Source organism: Archocentrus centrarchus, chromosome 20 (genome assembly GCF_007364275.1).
Source record: "Archocentrus centrarchus isolate MPI-CPG fArcCen1 chromosome 20, fArcCen1, whole genome shotgun sequence".
NCBI lineage: Eukaryota > Metazoa > Chordata > Actinopteri > Cichliformes > Cichlidae > Archocentrus > Archocentrus centrarchus.
In genome coordinates, this window is record NC_044365.1 from 10,522,219 (window position 1) to 10,549,451 (window position 27,233).

At 40.8% G+C, this 27,233-nt stretch overlaps 1 protein-coding gene across 1 annotated transcript; it reads left to right on the forward strand.

The window, feature by feature from the left end:
* The first annotated feature begins 7,769 nt into the window (after window positions 1-7,769).
* Window positions 7,770-26,948, forward strand: LOC115799314 (kinesin-1 heavy chain). Its single transcript, XM_030756411.1, has 26 exons — window positions 7,770-8,087; window positions 9,591-9,678; window positions 9,755-9,828; window positions 9,938-10,042; window positions 10,117-10,165; window positions 10,258-10,313; window positions 10,765-10,852; window positions 12,161-12,285; window positions 12,887-12,991; window positions 13,485-13,630; window positions 14,558-14,706; window positions 15,212-15,411; window positions 17,801-17,869; window positions 18,164-18,370; window positions 18,464-18,607; window positions 19,539-19,727; window positions 19,941-20,058; window positions 20,347-20,402; window positions 20,484-20,593; window positions 20,678-20,779; window positions 20,877-20,937; window positions 21,901-21,972; window positions 22,589-22,693; window positions 22,809-23,022; window positions 23,544-23,649; window positions 25,953-26,948. The coding sequence occupies exons 1-26, from the start codon at window positions 7,962-7,964 to the stop codon at window positions 25,957-25,959; spliced, it is 2,871 nt and encodes a 956-aa protein (XP_030612271.1). The 5' UTR covers window positions 7,770-7,961; the 3' UTR covers window positions 25,960-26,948.
* Window positions 26,949-27,233: the final 285 nt, after the last annotated feature.

Genomic DNA, 27,233 nt, shown 5'->3' on the forward strand with positions numbered 1-27,233 from the left:
TCTCCAGGTAGCAAAATCATTGTTGACCAGTGTAAGCAATGACTGGGGGTTCAAAAAGCATCATAAAACATTGCTGATTACAAATTTATTTTGCGTGTGTGTGTGTGTATGTGTGTATATTTTAAGGCAGCTTTGGTCTTTGTAGTAGTTTTTGTCACTTTTGAAGTAGTTTTGTGTCTCATTTGTGTGTGTATCTTTTTCAGTGGCCATTTTGGCTCCCTCTGTAGTTGTGTTTTGCTTTGAAGTAGATTTTAGTAGTGAGATGTCTTTGTAGCATTTTTGTGTCTGTCTTAGGGCATTTTGTGTCTTTGTAGTGCTTTTGTGTCTCTTTGAAATGACAGTGTTAAGTGTCTTTGCCTGTTTTGTGTCTCATTGTCATCATCTTTTGTGGTGCTGTCCTCGTCCTGTTGCCATTTTCACTGCACATCAGTTTTACTCTCTTTGCATTTCTTTTCATCCATCTCTCTCACCCTTTTTTCATTTTCAAGCTATTCTCTGCTGCAGGCTCAAACACAGTCGAGCTGCTCTGTTTCTTGTGATGGACAGTCCTGGGCTCGAGCAGGCGGCACCCTGCTGAACTGCAAAGTAACAGTGGTATTCTCAACATCTTGCGATTGTTTCAAGCAGTTTGTCTGCTTAAACCTTATCATAGAGCATTTATTTTTGGACTGTTTATTATTATTTTTGATTTCATTTGTCCTTTACATCTGCAAGGAACCTTTCAAGCACATACTTTAAAGGTTTTTATTCAGCAGCCACCAGCTGGTTACATAAATAACACTAAAAGGCAGGTTGAGATAATTCTTCATATCTGCCAACTCAAGCTTTTCCGTATTCAGCATCTGATCTGAGTGTTTTCCAAAACAGTGGTTTTGGTTTTAGACAGAAGTAGTTTTCTCACTGAGAGCATGAGGAAACACACACAGCAGCCACCTCACTGGTAAAGTGTGTTAACAAGCAGCCTTTTCAGTTGCTTGTTAACACAATTGTCCTCTGTGTTGGCTCGCTCTTTTCTCTCTGCTTCTTCTTGCGTTCTCTCTCTCTCTCATAGTGTGTTTTGTGGGTGTGTCTCATTTTTGTTTACCTTTGTGCAGAGGTGGTCTCTCCTGGTTGCTCCGCCCATTTGTCAAGTACTCACCTGAAGCAGCTTACTCATTACTGATTACTCACCTGTTCCTCACGTATGCTGATCAAGATGGGCTATTTGAGGCTGAAGTAGCGTCTCAGTTGTCATTGGATTGTTGTGTCGGAGTAAGGTGTGAATGTTGGCTCCAGTCACGTCTGGGCACGGCCTTGTGGACAAAGTGTTTGTCTCTGCGCAGACCTTGCGTGCCTTAGACCTTTTATAGCAGTTGGTCAGTTTGTGTGAGTCCACGGACACATCAGCAGTCCTCATCCCACTAACAATTCCCATGCACTTCTTCACTGAACAAATCAAGGTCAGTGGTGTCTAAAAGCTGGTTCTGTGTCTGATCCACTGTGAAAATTCCACCATGGACAGTTTGATAAATAATCTCAAAAAGAATATAAGGTTACAGTTGGATGGTTATGGAATGGTTAAAGACATGTATGTCTGTTCCTGGTCACTTTTCCTTGCCTGTGAAGAAGGTGAACTTCAGAGCTGATCATTTCAATAAAGCTAATCATCTTCATATGAATACTTTTCTAAGCCAATGTTACAAAGTGCTTCACACAAATTAACAATTTCATAACAAGCAACTTTTAAAATATCAGTGTAACATTCAGAGGTCACCTGTGGGTTTAACACAAATGCTTAAAACATGTTATGTTATGGCATATTTACACATCACAGGACTGCATTATCTCCTTTCCTTTAATAAGGATGCTCCAGAGTATACTATGCAAAAGCAGGTAATAAAGGAAGCACTGAATTACCTTTCCCTATTATTGGGTGAATTTGACCAGCTTTTATTGATGTATTTTTAAAAAATGACTGCCACAATTGACGGTTGGACCTTTGAAATATGGAAGATTGTGCTGCAAAGGTGGACAGACTGTCTGGTGCTGGTAACCTGGACTCTGTGCCCAGCTGTAGTGACGCACAAACGAGCAAATGGGTGGTCAAACTTTCTGCTAAAGCAGTTGCTGATTCGAGGTTTAATACAAAGTGGGATGTTTCAGAGGTGTATGCATGATTTAATGGTTTGGTCACATGGTTTAAAGCAAAAATTCTTATTTGGATTTGATCCACTTTCATATTTTCCCAACAGAAACCTGTGTCTGAAAATGAAGGTACTGGTAATTTGAATGTTGTTGATGGTGGTGATTAAGGTGGTTGATGATATTGATCCTAATGATTGTGTTTCCAATGTGGGTAAATCATCATTAATGGGTCAAGTACTGTTTCTTCTGCACAAATTGAAGCTGCAGCTGAAAGCGCAGCTTTAAAGGAATACCCTGCATTGGAGGAACAGGAACCACTGCTAACAATGGGAAAAGGAACAGCTCGTGTTGGAAACAGAGCAGCATCTAATAAGCTGGTGGTTTTGCAGGCTTCAGATGGACAGTGCTTCTCTCTGGCACCTACAGATGGCATGAACTCTTATTTTGAAAGGGAGAAGAGGAAACTGACATCAATCTATGCTCTGAATCCCATGGCAAAAGAATACAAGCATGTAAAGTAACACAGCAAAAGAACATGTCACTGCAAAAGAAACTTCAAACAATGGATGGATGTCTGTGGGTGCCTTACAGGACATGGTTGTGGAGGGTGGGGATTACCGATCCCTACCACTCCCCACTGATGGGGGTGCCTCACCTGGGATGGGGGGTGCCTGCTGGTCCCGGGGTGTGTGGCCGGATGTTTTGGTATGGCTGTTGGGGGTTGTTGCCTGGAGGTGGCTCGGGCCTTTTTGGCGTGTGGGGGGGCCCTGCTGGTTGTTGGGCAGTTCTTGGGCACCTGGGGCTCCGGGGCCATTCTCTCAGCTCGCGCTGAGAGGCTGGCCTACATGGGGGTGCGGGCTGCTGCCCTTTGGCCGTGGGAGCTCCATCTATGGTCTCTCTCCTTGCTTCTCTGGGGTGTGCGCACAGTTATCATCGGGATGTGTGGCCGCAGGTCTTCTGAGCTCCTTGTGGGCTGCAGATGGCCCGGGTCCCCTGGGTCTTTCCTCGTTTGCCTCTAGATTCAGGGGGGGGGTGTTGTTGCAGCTTCTCGCCCTCATTGAGTATGTTTCATGACCAACATGCACACACATACATTGCAACATAACACAGGAAGTGTGTGTGTGTGTGTGTGTGTGTGTGTGTGTGTCCTTATTTCTTGTTTTTTGCACTCTTTCTAACTTTAACAAGGGTAGCCTTATAAGTATAACTTATAGAGCTATTCTTGTAAAATCAAATATGTTTGGTACAACAATGCATTCGGATCATGATTCCGTTTGTGAAAACTGCCAGACATGACAAGCTTTTTTTTATTTTTATTTTTATTTTAAAAGTTTTATTTAATGCTGTCTATGAAGAACAGGTTCTCCTCATGCAGCTAACCAGTGAGTGTAAAAAACCAGAAGCCCTGCTGGTCTAAGATCAGTATCCCTTTCCCCTTTTAATCCCTTTTGACTTTGTTGTTTGTTAGTAAAACAGCTGCAGGTTTCACTGTGCTCATGATAGTTTAGCCTTTGTACAGACAGATTCAGAATCAATAATTCAGACTACTCTGCAATCTGGATATTTTAAACAGAAACACTCAATAACAAAGTGAATGTCTTAAAAGGTTTGTGCTGAAAAAGGACTCAAATTCTGACTTATTTCGACTAATCGTTTGCCAAACAGCATCATTTGGTTTTAGCTCATAAATATTAGCCTTATTTTTTCTTTTTGTTTTTTGAGTAAGAGCAGCAGCATTCACTGTATAAATGCAAAAAGATTCCACTGGAAAACTCAAATATGAATTATATTTAAACATCAAATGACCTAAGATGAAGTCCTACCCACATGCAAACAAAGAAAGGAGGGACAGGTTTTGTCTGCATTTACAAGATGAAAAGTAGTTTTAATGTTCGTTACAAACTGAAAGGAACAGCTGGGCGCCACACACACACACACACACACACACAACTTTGGTTAATGAGCTGAGTACTACAGTCCGATTTCAGTGAAATAACGTCAGCAAAAATGGATATCAGCTAGAAACTGGTGAAGTGATATAACCAACAGTTTGTGAATGTTAGCCAGTAATACTGTGAGGAAAGTGTTCAGTCTTCTTAGTAATTCATCTTTGGTTAATATTGCTTTACCATCATCACCACCACTGGAGTATCCCAGCTGCCATAGGGTGAGAGGCAGGGTAATTCAATTCAATTTTATTTGTATAGCACCAAATTACAACAAACAGTAACCTAAAGGTGCTTTGTATTGTAGGGAAAGACCCTACAATAATGCATAGAAAACCCAACAGTCAAAACAACCCCCTATGACAGGGATCCTCAAATCCAGGCCTCGAGGGCCAGTTTCCTGCAACTTTTAGATGTCTCTGTTTCAACACACCTGAGTCAAATATAGAAGTTTTAGCAGGACTTTGGAGAACTTGACTGCATACTGAGAAGGTAATTCAGCCATTTGATTCTTTCTCGTGCAAAATTTCATGAGTTTTTGAGCATGTTTAGGCCCTCAAAAAAGCAATTGATTTGCCCACATAATCAAAAGCAGATATAATAGGGCCTCACACAGTTTGTGCTCGGGCCCTAAATAAATGCCACATATGGAAGGAAGGGAAAACAAGGAGATTTTTCTTGTAATCTTAGACACCCAGTTCAGTGAGATGTTTGAGAACATCTTTTTGTGGTTTATTTCTGTTCATTTTAAAGATTTTACATATAGTTTATTTTCTTAAGCAAATTTAAACTCAGGGTGCTACAGAGATCATCGACCTTATTTTGTCAAATCAAACCAAATGTTAAATTGTCTCTAGAAGAAGAATCAGGGATTGATGAACATACATGAGAAAAATACCGTGGTCTGTGGTTTCAGTTTGGTTTGTGGAAAATGAGCCTGTTATTAAACCACTCAGGGTTAAGAGAGTCATTCTTTAGACCAATACTGTTTTAATTGTTTTAAAATGTGCTTCTTTTGTTTTGTTTTGTTTTTTTGGGGGGGGGGGGGGGGTATGGGGATTCTTACAGGAAATCATTCCTGATTTGTCTTCTGTGAAACAGCATCTTATGAAGCTGCTGTTACATTTCTTGTTCAAAATTAGAGCTGCTTATACCAAAATTCACAAAGTGCCCCACAGTGACAGGAATGTACAGACATCATCTCCTTGCACCCATCTAATACTTTATAGTGATATGGATGCTCTTGTTCTTGAGCTGTCTAAAATTTTCTTCTTTCCTTTAGTAAAGGATGATCCAGAGGATCCTGTGCTAAACAAGCCATGAGAAACAAGCACTGAGTTTATTTCTAATTCAACGTTTCCCCACACTGGCACTACTAAAAGCCTGGACACCAGTAGAGGGAGCTGCTGCCTAAAAGACAAAAAAAAAAAATGCCTCATGGTCATCCACTTTGAAAGTTGCTCCAAGCTGCTGGTGGAGATAAATTACATGTGTTTTAGATAAAGACACCAACATCTCCTATCTTATTCTGGTGCAGTTTTTTATCAGTATCATTTTCTTAATGGGGGGGTGGGGGTTGCACCTTCAGAGCAGTCCTGTTCTGAGGTAGGCTGTCTGTTGCCTCTGGTTCTCTGGGCCGCTTTCCTCCTTCTCCGTCATCGGGATGTGTGGCCTCAGGCCTTCAGGACTCTTGGGAGGCTGCAGATGGCCCAGATCTCCTGAGTCTCTGCCTCTGGCTCCTGGGGGGCGCTGTTGCAGCTTCTTTTTTGTATGTTTTCTTACAGGTGCAGCAGTTGGTGACTTGTGTTTTTCTACTTGTCTGTTCTTTTATTCTAATCTTTTTCTCCTGTTTTCTGCCCCTTTTTTCTGCCTGTCAGCTATGGCATTGTTATAATACATATGTACTAATGTGAATAATAAAAATGACTAAATCAAAAGAAAATAAAGCAAATCCATTTAGCACAACAGAGCATTCAGCTCTGTGACACACCTGTCCAGGGTGTACCCTGCCTCTCACCCTATGGCAGCTGAGATAGGCTCCAGCCTTCGATAAGCAGAAGAACATGGATCAACGTACATGAATGCACAACAGTGCACTCAGATGGTGATTCTGATTGTGAGTGCTGCCTGATAAGACAGGCTTTTATTTTTTTTTAAAGTGCAGAAATCACAAAGGACAGTGATGTGTACAAAGGTAAATTTATAAGACTCTCTCTAAAGAGCATTAGGGAGCTGGAATATTTTGGTTGATATGTTTTCATTAAGTTCTATTTGCATCACTAGTCCAGTATCTCTAGCAGGTTTTTGTACATATTAAATGATTTCTCACCATTTAAAATAGACAACCACAACAAACTGTTTTCTTTATGCAGATGCTGTACAGGGACTTGAGGCTTTAAAAGTAAAGTAGGGACACTTAAAAAATAATGCTCTGAATAGTTTATATTTATCAGTTAACGTCATACATGAGGGAAACGTGTATAAAATAAAGACAGTACATCCTTCTACAACCTTGCCTCCTTTCTTGGCTTCTCCTCCTGTCTTTGTCTCTTCTTTCCCTGGAAGAGCCAAGGAAGAGAGTGGAGGCAAATTCACACATCTTACAAGTTAAAGAAGTCTGATGCAGGGTTGTGTTAACATGATGTGTTGGTTTCTGGACCACGTATGCCGCTTGGCTGTGCAGCCGGTGCAGGTTCGAGTCCTGACCTGTCACCATTTGCCGCATCTCTTCCCCCATTTTTCCCTCCCCACTTTCCTGTCTATCTCCACTGGAAAAACTATCAAATAAAGCTGAAAAGGCCAAAAAAAGTATCTTAAAAAAAAAGACAGACATACCAAAATCCATCATATGAGGAATCTCAAACTAATACAGTCCACAAATAGTCTGCTTAAACAGTTCAAAAGTATGACAAACATTTGTGCTTCACAGAAGTTTCACGCTGTAGAAACCTGCTGTAGTTACACATCATGTTTGCATTATAGCGCCCCTGGTACCTGGTCTCCATTTCAGAGATATCTTGATGGAACCGTTCACCATGCTCATCGCTCACATCACCCAAACTGGTGGAAAAAAGTCAAGATGAGAGTGAAGGAAGTGAATCTTCAGTGACATTCTGCAACCCCATGCGTTTGAATGACATGAGCATGTCATCAACTAGTTCTTCATAGTTTGTGGTTGCCCAAGAAATTCTGTCCCACCTGAACAAATGATTCCCATGCTCTTAGTTCAAGGATCTGAGCTTTAGATGGAAAGCCTTTGTCTATAAAAAGCTCTCTAATGATTAATTGAAACTTAATTTTTTTTAACATTACAAAAACTTGGCATTTTAACAGGGGTATGCACACTTTATATCCACTGTACTTATAACATGCAGTAGAATTTTTCTTCTTACTGTAAAAATATATATTCCTGCAAAATATCCAGTTAGTCACTGCTTAAAATCACTTACAGTACAAATATACCTTCCTTCAACTACTCAGTACTTAAACTTGACCTCTGACCCTCCTGAACAAAGCTATACCGATAGTGTCTCACATCCTGAGCTGCAGTGTGACGCTGCTGTTCATACGTCATGTGCTCTAATCATTCTTTAGTTCAGCCCTGCAAAGAAAAATTTTTTTCATCCATGTTGTGCATGAAGGGAGCGCCCTGTTAGTGTTTTATTTTCACAGCTCGCCACTTTTTAATTAAAAACGTGGATTTAAAAAAAAAATCTTTATTTTTTTTAATAGAAACACAAATTAATGCATGTTTTGCAGTTTAATTTTTGTCTTTTTTTTGCGGGAAGTGTCCAACTTTGTGCGGTAACAGACAGCTTCGGGAGTTAAGGTTTTTGTGGAAACTGGTCTCCGTGTGTGCCCGGAGCGCTCCATCCATCCTCAGCGGCGGTGATGGCGGACGCGGCGGAGACCACCATCAAGGTGGTGTGCCGTTTCAGGCCTCTGAACAGCTCGGAGGTGGCCCGGGGAGACCAGTACATACCGAAGTTTAAGGGGGACGACTGCGTGGTGATTGGGGTGAGTGTGTGAAAAGGGTCACAGTAAAGTGATGTGCATGTCTTAATTATAATGTACAAGTTTGGTTCTAAGTTTTCAGTTAATTGAAATCTTACGAATACGAATTCTTCATATTTTTAATTCGACTCTGCAAGTTAATGAAATTTCCAAGGAATAATCTTATAATCGTTTCTGAGCCACAGGAATCACTTGCGGGAAAAGAAGTGTGGAAAAAGACGTGTGTTGACACTAGTTGTTCCCTTCCTGCAGCTTTTTGCTCGTATTGCGTTGTGTTTCAGCACATTTGTGTATTCTGTGATCCGTAGTTCACCTTTAGAGGCATTTCAGGACGCAGCAGTGTTTCTCGATCAATTTGAGCTGCACATCGTCAAAATAACCCGCATTACAGACTGGGCTCTTTAAATGTTAAACGCGGCTAAACTTAGAACCAATGCATTTGCACGATCTTAGAATATTATTTTAAAGCCAACATGTAAACACGCAAAAACTGACAGATGAAGCTTGTTGGTGGGTGGAGGCACTGACTTTTGCTATATATGCATCTCCTCGGTTGTCAGAGCCTTCTCCGTCTTTGGCCTGTAAGTTCCAGCATTCCAGCGGCTGCTACTCCGCAGTAAACTATACCTTCAGTTTTGATGAGCCTGTGAGAATTTTAGCCTCCGTTTCCTGCAGTGTCTGAAATACTCTGACCAGCCTATCTGGCACCAACAACCATGCAATGGTCAAAGTCAGTTAAATTACCTTTCTTCCCCATTCTGATGCTTGGTTTGAACTTCAGCAAGTCATCTCATCTCTACATGTCTAAATGCACTGAGGTGCTGCCGTGTGATTGGCTGATTAGACACTTGGCTTGTTGACTTGATAACACGGTGAGTTGTGTCACTTTAAATATGTTGTTTTTAATATGAAGTTCTTAAAGTGCCTCAACTCAGGACACCATGAAGGCAGAGGAGCTGGTAACAAAATTGGTGCCATATTTGGTGTTATATAAATAAATTGAATTGAAGTTTATTGGATTGCAACAAATGCTGGTTGAAGAATGGGATGCCATCCCACAGCAGTGTGTGACAGAGCTGGTGACCAGCATGAGGGAGGAGGTGCCAGGCTACTGTGACTGTGAATGGTTCTTCCACATGCTGCTGAGGCCCCTGTTTGTTAAATGAATGAACTGTTAAACTGCCAATATGTCTTGTTTCTTCAGACTTCAATATTCCAAATAGAGATGAAATAAAAGTAATGTAGTCCCCATGAGGAGCTCTCCTTGAAACTAAAATAAGAATAAAAGAAAGACGTGGAACGCTAACATAAATAAACAGACTTGGACACAGATAGGGAAAGACCAAATACAATGGGGATAAAAATACTGCAGACACAAATAAACAGTTAAAAGAAAAAACTGAAAGATGGTGCAGTGACCGTGGAAAAGCTGCTGTTGTGCAGCAAAATCTAGATTCTTGATGGGATGCTTTACTTTTGCTCACTGCTGCCTCCTCTTCTTCAAAGGGTAAACCATACTACTTTGACCGTGTGTTCCAGTCCAAGACGACTCAGGAGGAGTTCTACAATGCTGTGGCTCAGAAGATAGTCAAAGGTAAGCTGTGCAGAGGACCATATCCTGGAAATACAAAGCCAAACCCCAATCCTAAACATCCTATCCCTTTGTGCAGATGTTCTGGAGGGATACAACGGGACCATTTTTGCTTATGGGCAGACATCTTCAGGCAAAACACACACAATGGAGGTACTATGAAGTATCAGCTGTTGCTCTTTACACTGGTCAAATGTACTAAAAATAGTGATGAAAAGCCTGAGATTCTGTGCTGTCTTACTTTTATCATCTTGTCCTGAAGGGGAAGCTTCACGACCCAGACATGATGGGAATCATTCCTCGAATTGTACAAGACATCTTTAACTACATTTATTCCATGGATGAGAACCTGGAGTTTCACATCAAAGTAGGTAGCTTACCAACAAGGCAGGTACACTTCACAAATGTGGTAAAGTCTCACTGCAAGCTTTTGCTTTGCAGGTTTCATATTTTGAAATCTATTTGGACAAAATTAGGGACTTGTTGGATGGTATGTACTGGGTTTATTGTGGTTTGTCCTCATGATCAGTCAGACCCTGTTACAAAGAGCATGAGTCATTCTTTGCTTTAATTTTCCTTCAGTATCAAAGACCAACCTTCCTGTGCATGAGGACAAGAACAGGGTGCCCTATGTCAAGGTGAGACATGCGGTGATGTCATCATTACACTAATTGTTTCATTTTAGGCACAACATTGTTTCTGTGTAAAGTCATCCTCCGTAGTCACAGTCACAAGTTTCTGCTAATGTAATGCATTAGTTATGAATCCCAGAGCACAACAATGACATTACTGTGATAGTTTACCTGCAGGGTTTTAAATATAAAGTATAAGTCCCAATTCAAACTTTATCCATTATTGTATTTCATATAGTATTCAGCTATAAGTTGTAAAGGCCATGATTAGATGAAGAAATCCAGGCAGATATAAAAGATACTAAGACAATGAAGCACTAGCTCTCTTTTCATAAATCTCCAGTGGAGTCTGTTAGCCTGTCATGGTCCCTTCTCCTAATAACTGCCTCTCTGTAAAGCAGTGCTACTGTGGGGCTACTGAACACAATATTTCCTTGTGATATTCATGTGTCCCCAGGGGTGTACCGAGCGCTTTGTCTGCACCCCTGAGGAGGTCATGGAAGCCATAGACGAAGGCAAAAATAACCGAAGCGTGGCTGTCACAAGTGAGTTCATACATTGCGGCCTCTCATGGGTTCATCCTCACCGAGTCTCCTGACTGTTGCCACACTCCCAAAAGCCAGGCCAAGAAAATGTAATAAACACATTCCCAAACAAGATGGGAAGGCAGGTTCTTGGAGTAGTTTTGATCATGGGCACAAGATTTAAATTGAAGCTGAACTGACTTAATCACTACCTGTGATTCATAATTATGCGCCTAATATAGAACCTAAAAGTAAGGGGCAATATCTGTGGTATTGGAAGCTTTAATTTAGTCCACAGACTGTCCATTTTGAATCCTCAACATTTAATGTTTTGGTTGGCTTTATTGATTGATTAATTTATATATATATATATATATATATATATATATATATATATATATATATATATATATATATATATATATATATATATATATATATATATGGTTAAATGTGACTTAGAGTCTTAAGTGGTAATTCAATTCAATTCAATTCAGTTTTATCTATGTAGCACCAAATCACAAAAATAGTCACCTCAAAGTGCTTTATATTATAAGGTAAAGGCCCTACAATAGTACAGGGAAAAAGAAAAAAATCAAATGACCCCCTATGAGCAAGCACTTGGCGACAGTGGGAAGGAAAACCCCCTTTTAACAGGAAGAACCTTCCGGTGAGCCCTGGCTCAGGGAGGTGCAGCCAGCTGCCGTGATCGGTTGGCCCAGATCCATTTGTTTCCACACAGCAGGACATTATGTGTTTAATAATTTCATGAAAAATTCTCCAAAAGGCAACAACAGCACAGACACAGTTGAGAAGTGTTAGAATTAGAGGATGTGAGGCCTAGTAGGTAGCAATCAGCTACCGCTCTGTGTGTGTACACCTGTTAATCACAAACACTGCTAAGGTTGAATATTCAATATCATTCTGAGCCAGTGCTAATGTTGCTTTCTATCTGCTGGATGTGCAAAAATGCTTTGTTGCAATTTAGTTTTTATGTATTCCAGTCTGATTAGCTGTCTTGTTTTTTTATATTTCAAAATAAAGACCATATTTATATAAGGCTCCTAAAAATACTTTTTTTCACATTTCACAATTTTAAATTGAGTGATACAGAAAAAACATTTTAATAGACAGTTATGTTTATAGTGTAAAAATCTGTTGGAGTCATTGAAGGTTAGAATAAAATAAACAATAATAACGTTTGTGTGTGTGTGTGTCTGTGTGTGTGTCTGTGTGTGTGTGTGTGTGTGTGTGTGTGTGTGTGTGTGTGTGTGTGTGTGTGTGTGTGTGTGTGTGTGTGTGTGTGTGTGGCTGCACATGTACATCCAGACATGAATGAGCACAGCTCCAGGAGTCACAGCATCTTCCTCATCAACATCAAGCAGGAAAACAGTAAGACTGAACAGAAATTAACCGGCAAGCTGTACCTCGTCGATCTGGCTGGGAGTGAAAAAGTATGATTTTCACTCCTCTCTGACCCCTCTGTTGGCCTCTGTAGTCTTTGCAAATTGTTTTCCAGTTACAAGAACCAACCTTTAGCTTAAACCAGCTAAAGAGTAGTTTTCGAATATTTTTTTTATTCATAGTGTGGAACCAAGGCCTTATTTAAAACTTAGCATCAGCGTGAGAAAAGTTCTCTTGTTCCCCTTTTTTCTAGGTGGCAAAATGTGTCTGCATTAAATGGATCATATGATAAAAGTTTAATGATGCTCTCTGCCGGGCAGTCATCTGCTGCCACTTCCTTTCATAAGCCGACATTATAGCAATCTTCCAGTGTTAACAGACCAGTGATATTTCTAACCTCCAGGAAAGCCATTAATATGCTTTTGTCGACCTTCTTTTATTAAGATCATCACGTGTCCTCTTGTGATTGCTTAATCATTTATACTTCATCATCTTTGATGAATTTAACTTATGAAGAATTATGCCAGGTTCTGAGCAGTCATAATGTGATAATGTGACAGGGTAATCCCGTCAAATAAGTGCAGCGTTTGTACATTATACAGCATGCTTTCAGCTTCGCTGTAAGAATTCTGCTGTTTTTGTATTTCAAAGGTGGGTAAAACTGGAGCAGAGGGTACAGTGCTGGATGAAGCCAAGATGATCAACAAATCTCTGTCCGCATTGGGAATTGTCATCTCAGCTCTCGCAGAAGGCTCGGTGAGGCAATTTTCAACTCTCCGTGGTGAATTATTATAAATGCTGCCATTATAATTTATAAATAAAATTCCTATAAAAGAAAGGTGAGAGCAAATGAGGACAGTGAGACAGTGGTGAGAGGTGTGTGGTAGGAGTGACAGATGGGTTCAAGGCGAGGGTGAGATTATATCAGGGATCAGCTCTGAGCACTTTCTTGTAGCAACGATGATGGACATGTGGACAGATGAGGTCAGGCAGGAGTCTCCGTGGACTATGATGTTTGCAGACAACATTGTGACTGTAGTGAGAGTAGCGAGCAGGAGGAAGAGAGCCTTGCATATTGCAGGGGTTGCACCTATCTCAGAGCTCCAGGAACCCTGAGATGAACCACCAGCTCACTAAACGGCTCAGGAGCCTCCACAGATGCTTTGATATTACTGAAATGATAAAAACTGCTGTTTATGACATAGAGAAATTTCATATAATGTAATATGTGGTCCCTCTCGACTGTTAGACCTACATACCATACAGAGACAGTAAGATGACCAGAATCCTGCAGGATTCCCTTGGAGGAAACTGTCGGACAACCATGGTTATTTGCTGCTCACCTTCCGCCTACAATGATGCAGAGACCAGATCTACATTGCTGTTTGGACAAAGGTACACAGACACACAAAATGTATGATCACATCTTTTACAGAATATATTAGTTTTATAGTGCCAGAGTAACACAGAGGTGGTGGGCATAGAAAATGTAGGATTTTAACTCAGTTTAGGTAAAGATTAAGGAAAGTTTTATGTTTGAAAAAGAAAACACATAGGTTTCTGTGGACTTCTTCTGTATTAAACACTACAGCATGTAGGCAGCACCTGAAAACAGCCATAAAATGTTTCATACTAGTGAAAAATGTTTTGCATTTCTGGATTTTTTTGGTAAGAAATAAGCCTACCCACCAGAGTACCACCCCCCTCTGTGTTACAAATTAAGAATTTTTGTCAGACTTTTATTGAAACACTTTCATGCATCAGTAGAGTCAAAAGATATTCTTCTGTTTACCAGCCATTGGAGTTTCTTTCTCCATTTTATCTATTGTCATCATGTGTAAAATATGTTTAAAAAAGACTAAACACACACACACTTTGGTAGTGTTGGCCAAAGTGTGTCTCCCTTCTTGTAGCAAGAGAACTTGTGAGTAGGTGGGGCTTACAGAGGCACAGGGAGAGCAGGGAAGGACTGCAGGCAGGTGAGTTAGGCATGGCCTAATTTGCTTATTTATAAAAAGCCTGAAACAAATTACTGTGAGTATATTCCTGGTTTTGTTGCATTTATTTTTTATGTATTCCAGTCTGATTAGCTGGGGAGGCAAGGGATGTTCCAAAAACAGCCGTGTCTTATTCTTAGAAGATCAGAGGCAAAGAAGGCTGTGGTCTACAGTAATAAATATGACGTGATAGACTGATTTATTATCCATAGGTTTGGTGTCTGACCCCACATTGAAGTGCAGTGCAGTGAAACCAACCTTGAAGTGGCTGCTGTCAGTATTCAAAAGAGATTGCTGCCACTTTTTCATCTCTTTGTCTCACCAGAGCAAAGACCATCAAGAACCAAGTGACTTTGAATGTGGAGCTGACAGCAGAGCAGTGGAAGAGCAAATGGGAGAAAGAGAAGGAGAAAAACAAGACGCTGCGAAACAGTGTCACCTGGCTCGAGAATGAGCTCAACCGCTGGAGGAGCGGTGAGGATCGGAGGCTGCATTATGAGCAGGTTATGTGTGGGTCATTCAGAGGCAGACAAGCTGGAAACATGCGAAAAACAGTCATGTTTGTTTTGTGTGTTTAATGCTAGTGTGGATCCAATACACGTTCATAACACTGGGTTATAATGGGGGGAAAAAAGCGTTAAATCTTAGTTCAAGTATCCTTGTCTTTGGTTGTTAGGTTTGAGTCATACATGGGTCCTAATAGGACAGTTTTAAAGAAAGAGTTCTTTGTTTCTATATTTTTCTATATTTTTAATACCGCAAACATACCCATGCAGTCCCTTATTTAAAAAAATGCAAGATCACGCGTGTCCTACACTAATGCTAGATATGAAGGTTCATTAATTTTAACTAGTTTGTTTTGTTTGTACTACCAGCAAATGATTAATGTAAAGCAGCCACCACAGTTTCTTTGAAGGGGTGTTGGAGAGGGAGGAAACAGACCCCGCTTCTTAGATAGCCTTTTTGCTGCTCCCTGCAGGGGAGAGTGTGCCAGTGGAGGAGCAGTTTGACAAAGAAAAGGCCAAAGAAGAAGTGCAGGCCATGGACAGCACGCTCAACAGTGACAAGGCAGCACCCAAACCTGCCCTGAGCTCCCTGCCTGGAGTCAAACTCACAGATGCAGAGAAAGAGAAGTACGAGGCAGAAATGGCCAAGCTCTACAAAGAGCTGGACGACAAGGTAACGAAACGACATTTTTGGTGTCAGTTCAGGTTGCTGTGTGCACCGCTTTTGCTCAAGCTGAGAGCGTGCTTGCCACTGGGATCTAATTAAATTAAAACCACCAGAAAAATGTGAAAGGATTAGTCCAAAAATCCACGAAAACTAAACTCAACTATGCAATTCAACATTGCATAAATATGCAATATTGTATCTCAAAGGTCTAAGCACTAATAATTGATATTCAGTTTTTTTTTTGTTTCTAATAATAGCAGCCTGTGGGCAAACATCCAACCCTCCAACAGAAATATCTGGCTCCCACAACTGAGCTGAAGTATTCCCTTCGTTTCCTAATTTTACTGTAGGGAGGTGATGGCACTATTAACCATTTATTTGTGTCTCATTCTCATATACAAAAGTCTAATAGACACAGCATGCTAATTAAAAATCAGAAAAAATTAATAGTTTAATTTTATCAGTGCTTATTGAGTTCTGACTCCCCATCGAGAACAAGGTAAGCCTTCTAAGTGTTCATGTATGTATACTCACTGGCCACTTAGGTAAAATTAGGTAAATCTGTTTAACCGTTTTTTCATAGATCAACCAAGCACATGGCAGCAACTCACTGCATTTAGGCATGTGGACAAGACAAGCTGCAGAAGTCCAAATTGTGCATCCAAATGATGACTTAAGTGACTTTGAATGTGGCATGGTTGTTGATGCCAGCAGACGGGGTGGTTTGAGTTTCAGAAACTGTTTTCCAACACAACTGTTTCTGAGCTTGGTCCACAAAAGAGAAAATTTCCAGTGAGTGGCAGTTCTCTGGGCAAAAATGCCTTGATGCTGTCACAGGAGAATGTTTCAGAAAGGCAGCAGAAAATCAAATAGCCACTCATTACAACCAAGGCATCTCTGAAAGCACAACACAGTGAACCCAGACGTAGATGGGCTGCAGCAGCAGCAGGCCACACCAGGTGACAGTTTTGTAAACTAAGAACAGGAAACTGAGGCTATTATTCGCACCAGTTCAACAAAAATTGGACAATAGAAAGCTGGAATAATACTGCCTGGTCTGATGAGTCTCTGCTGTGACATTTGGATGCCAGGGTCAGAATTTGGCATAAAGAACATGGCATCTATCCTGCCTTGGTTCCAGCTGCTGCTGGTGCTGTAATGGTGTGGGGGATATTTTCTTGTCACACGTTTGGCCCCTTAGTACCGACTGAGCATCATTTAAAGTCTACAGACCTGAGTACTGTTGCTGAGCATGTCCATTAGTAACCACAGTATACCCATCTTCTGATCGCTGCTCCTGTTGACCCTCTGGCCCTGTGAGTGTTAGGGAGGGGTGTGGTCATAAACCCCACAACTGCAAGTTAAAACAGGCAGAAAACATAAGCTTGTTTACAGCTCGACTGCAGGATTCATTCTGCTTCCTTAAACAAATGAAACACTCATCAACCATTTGCCATGATAACCAGCAACTTGTAAAATATAGTGTGAGTGGCCTCAGCAAATATAACTGCATGGAAACTGAAGCAACCAGAATTTAAACACAATACTTGGCAATTACTCTGTGTCAAAAACTTTATCGTACTCTAACTGATTCAGAACAGTCTTATCGCTTATACTGTGTTGCATGCATATCATTTTGAATCCCCGTGACTTAGAAACTGTCATTTTTAATCCATATTTAGATCTTAAACACTCATTTTCAGCCCTTAACATTTTGAGCAGGCTGCCATGTTTCTGAACATGACAGTGAGTTCACTGTACTCAAATGGCTTCCACAGTCACCAGATCTCAGTCCAATGGAGCACCTGTGGGATGTGCTGGAACGGTAAATGCATTATGGATGTGCAGTCGACAGCAACTGTGTGATGCTGTCATGTTAATATGGACCAAAATTTCAAAGGTTTCCACTGCCTTGCTGAATCTGTGCCACAAAGAATTAAGCCAAAGACCCCCTTTTGCCTTTTTGCCCAGTTTGCAGTACTAGCAATGAGTAACTAATGAAGGGGCTGGTGAGTGTATATTACCATTTAATGCCAAATCAGTTTTACATCAATAAAGCTGCATCAACAAAGCTGCTGGGTTCCCATTAGATACTGGGAAACATAACAGGCTGCCATCCATCCATCCATCCATCCATCCATCCATCCATATCCAAAGATCACCTTACACTTTTATCTGTTTTAATAATGTAAGTTTATTCTCAATATTTCAAAAAGTTAATATATTTAGACTATAATACAATCAACTTTATGGTCCTTCCAAAGTCTTTTCTTTCTTATTACAGTGTAGAAAATGTATTTCTTTTAGCCAGCAGATGGCGCAGTTGGCTGCTGTTCAGTAGAATTATGTGAATGGTTTATCACAGGGTTTCTCTTTTCCTCCGCCCTTCCTGCAGGACGATGAGATCAACCAGCAGTCGCAGTTGGTGGAGACTCTGAAGCAGCAGATGTTGGATCAGGAGGAGGTGATGCTATACCCCCCCCCCCCCCCCCCCCCCTCCCTCTCCTGTGTTTTCCCACTGTTCCACATCCCCTTAGGTGTTCCTGTTAGCAGAAACCCAGTGTGACAGCTGATAGCAGACATTAGGAGCCCTGCAGGAGAGGTCTGACTGTAACTCACCCTTAGCAAACACGGGAGCCTTACCAGATTGAGCACATTTTTCTTCACTCTACAGAAATGTGTTTTGTGATTCCCACAATTTATACATTTTTAACCCACTTTCATTAGAGCATCACTGAACATCATTTACCTCTCCTAGCTATTAGTATCCTCTCGCCGTGACCACGACACCCTGCAGACGGAGCTGAACCGTCTGCTGGCAGAGAATGAGGCCTCCAAAGAGGAAGTGAAGGAGGTGCTGCAGGCCCTGGAGGAGCTGGCTGTCAACTATGACCAGAAGAGCCAGGAAGTTGAAAACAAAACAAAAGAGTTTGAGGCTCTCAGTGAGGAACTGAACGAGAAATCGGTGAGCAGGTTGAAGCGTTTGGTGATTTTACTGGAAGTAAAAATACTAAGTAAACCTACATGCTCTGTAACATGTGCTATCATCCACCACCAGAGCTCCTTGGCCTCCATTGACTCAGAGCTTCAGAAATTGAAGGAGATAACCAACCACCAGAAAAAGAAGGTCACTGAGATGATGTCATCATTACTCAAAGACCTGGCTGAGATAGGCATCGCCGTGGGAAGCAATGACATCAAGGTTCCCAGTTTAGGCTCTGATACAGTGTTTCATATTCAGAAAGATGACATTTTGGTTCAAACAGTGACATTACAGCCTTATTCAGCAGTCTCTCAAACATATCCTGCCTGTGCTACACTTGTCCTTTAAACTACAAGCAAAACGTACTGCCTTTGTGCTCCTCTTATCTTTTGCGTCAGGTGTTCAGGCCATCCTTGCTCAAACTAGGGATGGATTTTCACAGGGCTGCTGTATTTTCCATTATTTCCATTAGTGAATGCATCTACCACTCAGTTTATTTAGTACATTCAGAAAATGTGGAAAAATACAGTTGAACATGTCCCTTGATATAGTTCCAGCCTAAACGATGCAAAGTGTTGCATTTTTTTTTTTTTTTTGCCTGAAATGACAACTGGTAAAATAGACTTACATGGACCAAGAGTGTAAAACCCAGTGATTCAAACATAAAACAGGTGAAAGCAGAAAGATGCTCAGAATAAAAATGCTTAAGCTGGCAAACGTTCTGCCTATTTTATTACTAATATTTTTAATGGAGAGTGTGAGCATCTCATTTTACCTGATAGTATCATTTTAAATTTGAACTGGTTTCCAGTGTATTTCCAGTGCTAGGCAATTCAAGAGATTTTGATACATTCCCAGTCTATTTTAAACTCCGTGTCTCCACTGAAGGAAAGTTCAAGCATCTCTTGTGAGACCGTACAGTACAGTACTGAAGTTCAGAGTGGGAATTTAACCTATTTTAGAATCACAGTCCACTCATTTTAAGGTGTCTTTTTACTAATGTGACAAATAGCAGGTGTCTGTTCATGGTAGTGAAGGAATGTATTATCTCATGGCACAGATAAATTTGGATACAGACAGTGAAAAATGGTTAAAACAGTCCAACAAAGTGACATGCCTTTGACCTAACTAACTTCCTCGGACCCCTCAGCATCAAGAGAGCAGCGGTCTCATTGATGAAGAGTTCACTGTGGCCCGTCTCTACATCAGCAAGATGAAGTCAGAGGTGAAGACCATGGTGAAGCGCAGCAAACTGCTGGAGGGCACACAGGCTGAGACCACCCAGAAGCTTGATGAGACTGAGAGGGATTTGACTGCCTGCCAGCTCCGCATCTCCCAGGTAACCGCTGCTTAACAACCGCTGCCATCCCGGATGCTGTCACCATAGTGACATATAGCGGTTAGTTAAGATGTCAGATCATACGGTTGTGAATCAAACAGTTGATGGGTTTCCACTTACTGCAGGCCTAACACTATGATCTGGGTTTCAGACAGCTGTCATTTAATTTGTATGAGTCATTTTCATATCTTTCATTGGCCTGTTGTTGTCCAGCATGAAGCTAAAATCAAGTCCCTGACAGAGTGCCTCCAGAATGTGGAGCAGAAGAAAAGACAGCTGGAGGAGAATGTGGACTCTCTCAATGAGGAAATAGTCAGGATCAGGGCCCAAGGTGAGCAAGACACACTCTGCTCTCCATTCTTTTTCCAATATTACTTTGCAATGATGAACTTGAAACGAAGGGTGTGTTTTGTTCAAGTGTTCTGATATTCCATTGGCTCCTCCTGATTGGAAGGAGTTTCTCTTTTAAATCTTGTTTCCAGTAAACTGTTAAGTGTTTACAGGATGTGATAAGCTTAAGAAAAATACTGTTTTTACTTGCTTGTGGCATAAGAAACTAAAGATCCATTGTTATATACCAGGTGTTCCCATTAACAGAAATCATTTTATCTAATTCCAGAGAAGGTTAATGCCATGGAGAAAGAGAATGAGATCCAGTCTGCAAATGAAGTCAAGGTACTGTAACATGTACAAAGAGTGCTTTTAACTGTGCACCCATCTCAATGCGTGGCTAGCTGTGTTTTTGCATGTCTTCAGGACGCTGTGGAGAAGCAGATCCTGTCTCACAGAGAGGCCCATCAGAAGCAGATCAGCAGCCTGAGAGATGAGCTTGACACCAAGGAGAAGCTTATTACTGAGCTGCAGGAGTAAGACAATCCCATCACCTGATGTTTGTCTTTTTGAGTGAAACTTACATCACTGTGCTGATTTTATCATTGACGTCTGTGCAGTCTGAATCAGGAGATCATGTTGGAGCAGGAGCGGCTGAGAGTGGAGCATGAGAAGCTCAAGGCTGCCGACCAGGAGAAGAGCCGCCAGCTGGAAGAGCTCACGTAATGCCTCTGCATTTATTTAACAGGAAAATGCTAATTTAGTCTGCAGAACTGTTTTACAGTCTGCTTTTATTAACACTTGTTTCTTGTGCTGCAGGGTGCAGCAGGACAGGAGGGAGCAGGCCAGACAGGACCTGAAGGGACTGGAGGAAACTGTGGTCAGTTATTGCTATGAGTATTTAAAGTCTATATTCATTGAATGAGTTCACCCAGTACACAACAAATCTTTCATGCAAGTAGCTGTTAGCAGTAGTATCTTGCTATGGAGAGATCGATCTTCACCAATGTAAGAAGTAAGAGGTCAGTTCTGCATCGAAAAATGCCATTTTAAACACTCAGCTGAAACACCTTGATCCGGTCCTAACCAGGATTACCAAATATGGTAACTTCTGATAACATACCCATGGTCAAAATGCTAATGTTGAGGTTTCATAATGCAGGGCCCAAAAACCAAAGGCTGAAAACACAGTGACTCCATCTTTCATATACAGTCTGTTTAGGACATGAAAGAGAGTTGATATTCCTAATGTGGTTCCACAGCTCTGACTGATGCAAAAAGCTTCTGACAGAAACTCCACCCACCTACTGTTTAAGCCTTGTTTGCAAGGGACAGCCAATCAGAAGAAAGTAGGCTTAAAGGGAGGGGAAATGGAGCTAAAATGGTTCATTTAAGACAGGATAACCTGAGGGGCTTCACCATGAGCTTGTGTAAGATGAATGATTATTTTGAACTGTAAATTATGCAAAGTTATGCTACGGAAGTCTCCGAATAAAATATGGAGCTGGAAATGTGCATAATTAATTCCCTTTAACCAAATGATCTAATCAGAAACTGTGCCCATGTGACCTCATTATGTCGCATGCATCGTGTGATTTGATAAGATGGTGCTGCATGTATTTTTGTACAAAGAGTAGTGGTGCTCAAAGATTTGCTTTTTAGGCACAAACTGACTTGATATGATACCTCAGTATAGCCCCAGTTATTTATATAGCTCATAGTCACAAATCCCAGATTTGTCAGAAGCAACAAACGCTAAACTCTGACACACGTTTGGAAATGGAGGGAGATTTCCTGTTACATTTATTCTTTGCAAACCTGTGCTTTTTTTGCCTTGTCTTAGGCACGGGAACTGCAGAGACTTCACAGCCTGAGAAGGCTCTTTGTCCAAGACTTATCCACAAGGTTAAAAAAGGTAAAAAGTCCTCACAGCGTCTCTGTGATCGAGTATGTATCCTCCTGTTCCCTGAATGTTGCTATGCTGGATTATCAAAGTAATCTTGTGTTCTGATTTTTGTGGGATTGAGTCTCCTGTCTTGTATAATATCACATGAGCTCTCGTTGCCCCGACTGCAACATTTACCTGGAATGAGTCGAACAGCTCCATATTTCGCTCATGCGCCGGCTGCGCTGCATTTAATCTGCACCATGGTGAAATTTTAATGAATCCAGGGAACACAACAGAAAGTGTCTGCAATAAGTAGGCCATCTGATTCTTCAAAGGTAGCGGCTCTAATTTAGGGACCCGTGCCCTCAGTGTGCTGCTCATCTCCTGCCTTCAGGCTGCAGCTTGATGAGATAGACAAAGGCAGAACAGGTTTTCCTGGAATACACAGAGAATATATTATGGTGCTGTACTCATCCAAAACCTGCGATTTATCACCACATTAAGGCGCAGATGGGATGCTTTGGATTGGTGCTCTCTGGTTATCAGAATTGTTTTTTGACACCAATTTTGAAAAATTGAAAGCAGTTAAATAAAATGTAAAGATGTGAGTGTACAGATGAAGCTGTTTGCTGTGCTTGGACAGAATGCTCAGATGGACTCAGATGACACAGAGGGCAGCACTGCTCAGAAGCAAAAGATCAGCTTCCTGGAGAACAACCTCGAGCAGCTGACCAGAGTTCACAAGCAGGTAAAAATATATGTAAACACAGTGAAGTGAGTGCCTCACACTCACACTAGCACTTCGGGGCTAAAAGCTCAATTTTTTTCCTCACTTTTTGTCTCATCTGTTTCATATTCTGCAGCTGGTACGGGACAACAATGATCTTCGCTGTGAAATCCCTAAGATGGAGAAGCGCCTGCGGGCCACTGCTGAACGGGTCAAAGCCCTGGAGGCTGCCCTGAAGGAGGCCAAAGAGAATGCAGCCCGCGACCGTGAGCGCTACCAACAGGAGGTGGACCGCATTAAGGATGCTGCCAAGCCTAAAAACATGGGCAGGAGAGGATCAGCACAGATAGGTAGGTGCCACCACCCTTGTACAAAACTATGACTTTTACTTGATAAAAAGGGAGCAGTTGGCTAAGCGTGCAGTAAAAACTAAAGAAACAGGCAGCATATCTCGATTCTGAAGTCAACAAACTTAACCTGTTCAGTGTTCTGTGCAAGTAAAATATTGTAAAATAAGCAACTAAATAAATCTTACTAAGTGTCCTTTTTAAATTTCTGTTTGTGTACATATTAAGTTAAAGGCAGTTGTTAAATTTGTAAGTTTTGAAGGTGTATTTTTCAGCTTTGGTCAGAACCAGGCTAATCATTCCCCTTATGCTACGCTATGCTCACAGCCTCCTGGCTTTAGCACCAAAGTAATGCATAAACCCAAGTATGGTATCAATCTTCTCATCTAATTCTTAAAAAGAAAGAAATGAATGTTTTGTTTATTTTTTGCTGCCTTGTTGTTTTTGTTTTCTTCCAAAATATGAGTGGCCTGCTAACCTTTGCTCTGTAAATGACCCATATTGTCTCTCTGTGTCCAACCCAGCTAAGCCTATCAGACCTGGTCAGCTGCCAGGGGCTCCTATAAACTTCAGCGTTAACAGGTTCAACCTCATCCAGAACAAGGGGATTAAGGGAGGAGGCAATACCAGGCAAGAGAACCATGCACCCTGTTTCATTGCAGTCCCTGCTTTATTAGAGATGAATTAATGTACCTGTATTCTTAATCCTAATGCTTTTCAGTCCAATTACATTTTATTTACACTGTTTAATAAATGTATTTATTTATTTATGTTTCTGTAATTGTTAAGCCACCAGTTCTTTAATCGAAGTGGTATTTTATTGCTCAAATATAATTATTGTTGTTGTTATTATCCATGAAATGGTTAGCACTGTTGCCTCACAGAAAGGAGATCCTGGGTCTGAGTCCACCATCTGGCCAGGGCCTTTCTGTGTGGAGTTTGTATGTTCTCCCCACCTCTGTGTACGTTTTCTTCTCTGATTTTCTCCCACAGTCCAAAGACATGTAGTTAGTGGGGTTAGGTTAATTGGTAATTCTCAATTGCAAATGGTTGTCTGTCTCTCTGTGTTGGCCCTGTGACTGACTGGCAACTTGTCCAGGGTGTACCCTGCCTCTTGCCCAATAGCAACTGGATAGGCTCCAGCTCCCAGGTGACCCTGAATTGGATAAGCAGAAGAAAATGGATGAATGGATGCCAAATTTCATGTATTTACTTGCATTCCTGAACAGAAAAAAATGTTTGGGATAGTTGGGTATAAAAAACGTGAATTCAGTCATTTTTATTTTTACCCAAGTTTTTGGCAGATTTCAAAAAATATTTGTTTTCTTGTTTTTATCACAGGTATAATAAGGTTACATGAACAAATTGGAGTCTATTAGATAAATATGATTAAAACCACTGCAGCCAGAACCTTTAATACCTATGGCATGCGGTAATCTATGTGATAAAATGTTATGGTCAACAGTATCAAAAGCTGCACTGAGGTTTACACTGTAAACCCGGATAAGTTGAATTTACTTTAAAAAAAAAAAAAAACAAGGTTTAAATTGCCTTAAATTTTTTAAGTAATGAAACAGTTGAGTCAGTGCAGTGGACTATGTTCAATGTACTTGAGACCCTTTTGGAATGGAGTGGAAGATCTAAGTTGAATGTACTAATAACAGAGTTTCAGTAACTGAACATACATAGTTTGAGCAATCATTCACCACCCATTTATTTAACTCCGCTTGTTAAGTAAGCACTGCTCCATTACCAATTGAACTAAACTGTATGATCTAATTGACCAAACTTATCTTTTATAGTTTGTGAAAAATTAAAATGTCTTTTAATCAATCAATTCCCCTATCCTTTTTGTGGTTGGGGGGCAATTTAGAGTGACCAATTAACCCCAGTAACTGCATGTCTTTGGATTGTGAGAGGAAACCCCCACAGTAACAAAATAGTTTTTACAATGTTGAACTGTGTCTGTTTAAATTTGGTGAATAAAACATGATAAAACTCAGCCCTGCTGAACACATTAACATTTACAAATAACATTTGTCCTTGGAACAATAAAAAAAAAAAGTACAAGTAGAGAACCAGAGGGTGAAAAAAAACAAACAAAAAGCCCAAATATCTACTATTTCAAACTCTGCACAGCAAGAGGCTTGGGCCAAGGTGGAATTGAACCCAGACCTTCTAGATATCATTCTAGCTGTGAGGCACTGCTAACCACCATGCTGCTGCTCGTTATTCCAGTCTGTTAAAAACGGTATAATCTAGATTTTTAGCAGGTGCAAAACCTGATGATATTAAGTTGTTTGAACTCAAACACATAATTACAATAAGATAGACCATCAAAAAGTACAGTCTACTCAGCATTGACAAGTAATGTTCACATTCTAGGCAATTTTAAGTAATATGAACTCAATATTTTTAAAGTCGAATCAAAATCTGGGTTTACAGTGTAGCAGGACAAGCACAGAGATGAGTCCACTGTCAGAGGCAATAAGAAGCTCATTAGGAACCTTCTTGCTTAGTGCTGTTTCTGCACTGTCCTGAATGAAACTCTTCAAATAAACCATTCCCCCGCAGATGATCAGTTAGCTGTTTTACAACTACTCTTTCAAGAAATTCCGAAATAAAAGGAAGGTTAGAAATGGGTCTGTATTTGGCTGAGACAGCTGGGTAAGTAATGGTTTAATTACAGCCACCTTAAAAAGATATATGTAATCCTGTTGTTAGATATAAATTGATCATATTTAAAATTTGAGTAGTCTTGTAGAAATAGGGACATAAAAATTTATGACAAAAAACTGAGGAAACAATGAACAACTTATTAACTGTAAGATCATTCCTTATTCTTTTCTAATTCATTCTTTTATAACTATGCATGTTTTGTGGACCCCATTATTAACTGTTGTCTTAATTTTTGTTTCTGGTTTCTCCTACAGCTCTTGAGGATGTTGATATACACTCAGACACAAAGCTGAAGCACACCAACATGCTGACCCGTCACCTGAATCATTGCACTCATCTTCCAGTGTCTAAATGTGTATTTACTGTACATAAGCGCAGCATAAGCTGCAAAGCTGCTCCTTTAAGCTAATACTTTTAAGCTCTGTAAGCAATCATAACCTGTAATAGTGTCCTGCAAAATCCACTTTTGTTATGCCAAGTTGCTGTATTTTCTTTTCCCAGGCACAGATAACATTTTATAGTGTGCCAACATGCATGTACATATCAGACCTTGATGGGCACCTCAACATGAGAGCAGAGCTGAAAACAAGGCTGAACAGTGGCCTTGATTCTCTCATCTCTGTTATTTCTCAGAATATCTCTTTGTAGACTCATTGATTGGTTACATTGTGACATGAGTAGTCTACAGATGCTACAAAAACACTTGCTTGTGCAGCAGTTGCAAATAAAGCTATTTAATTATAGTCATGTGTAAAGAGAAAGTTTTTGACAGGACTATGTGACCCTTACTGCTTCCATGGGAAGAGTAAGTAGCAGCCAGGTGCTGCTAATCAAATGCACTTGATTAATTGATTATCAGCAAGTGTGAGCACCCCTATAAAAGACGTTTTGGCATTTTGCTTGTTTATTCAGGTGTATGGTAATACAAACCCACAGTCTTCCCAGGAGTGGACACCCTGGCAAATTCACCTCAAGGATAGCTTGTGCAATTCTCGGAGAAACTGAAAAACTCAGCTCAGGCTCTAGAGGCCTCAGATAGCGTGTTAAATGCTAAAGTTCATGACAGTACAATTAGAAAATGACTGAACAGGTATGACTTGTTTAGAAAGGTTGCCAGAAAAAAGCCTCTTCGCATCTGAACAAACCACAGGACTTCTGGAGCAAAGTCCTTTGGATAGATGAGGCCAAAGTGGAGATGTTTGGTCATAATGTACAGCGCCATGTTTGGCAAAAACCAAACACAGCACAAACACCTCATACCAACTATTAGCATGGTGGTGGAGTGGTGATGATTTGGGCTTGTTTTGCAGCCACAGGACTCGAGCACCTTGCGGTCATTGAGTTGACCATGAACTTCTCTGTATACTAAAGTATTCTAGAGTTAAATGCAAGGCCATCTGTCAGACAGCTTAAGCTTGGCCGAAATTTGGTCATGCAGTAGAGCAGTGATCCCAAGCACACCAGCAAATCTACAACAGAATAGCTGAAAAAAAGGAAAGAATCAAGGTGTTGCAATGACCCAAAGTGCAGACCAC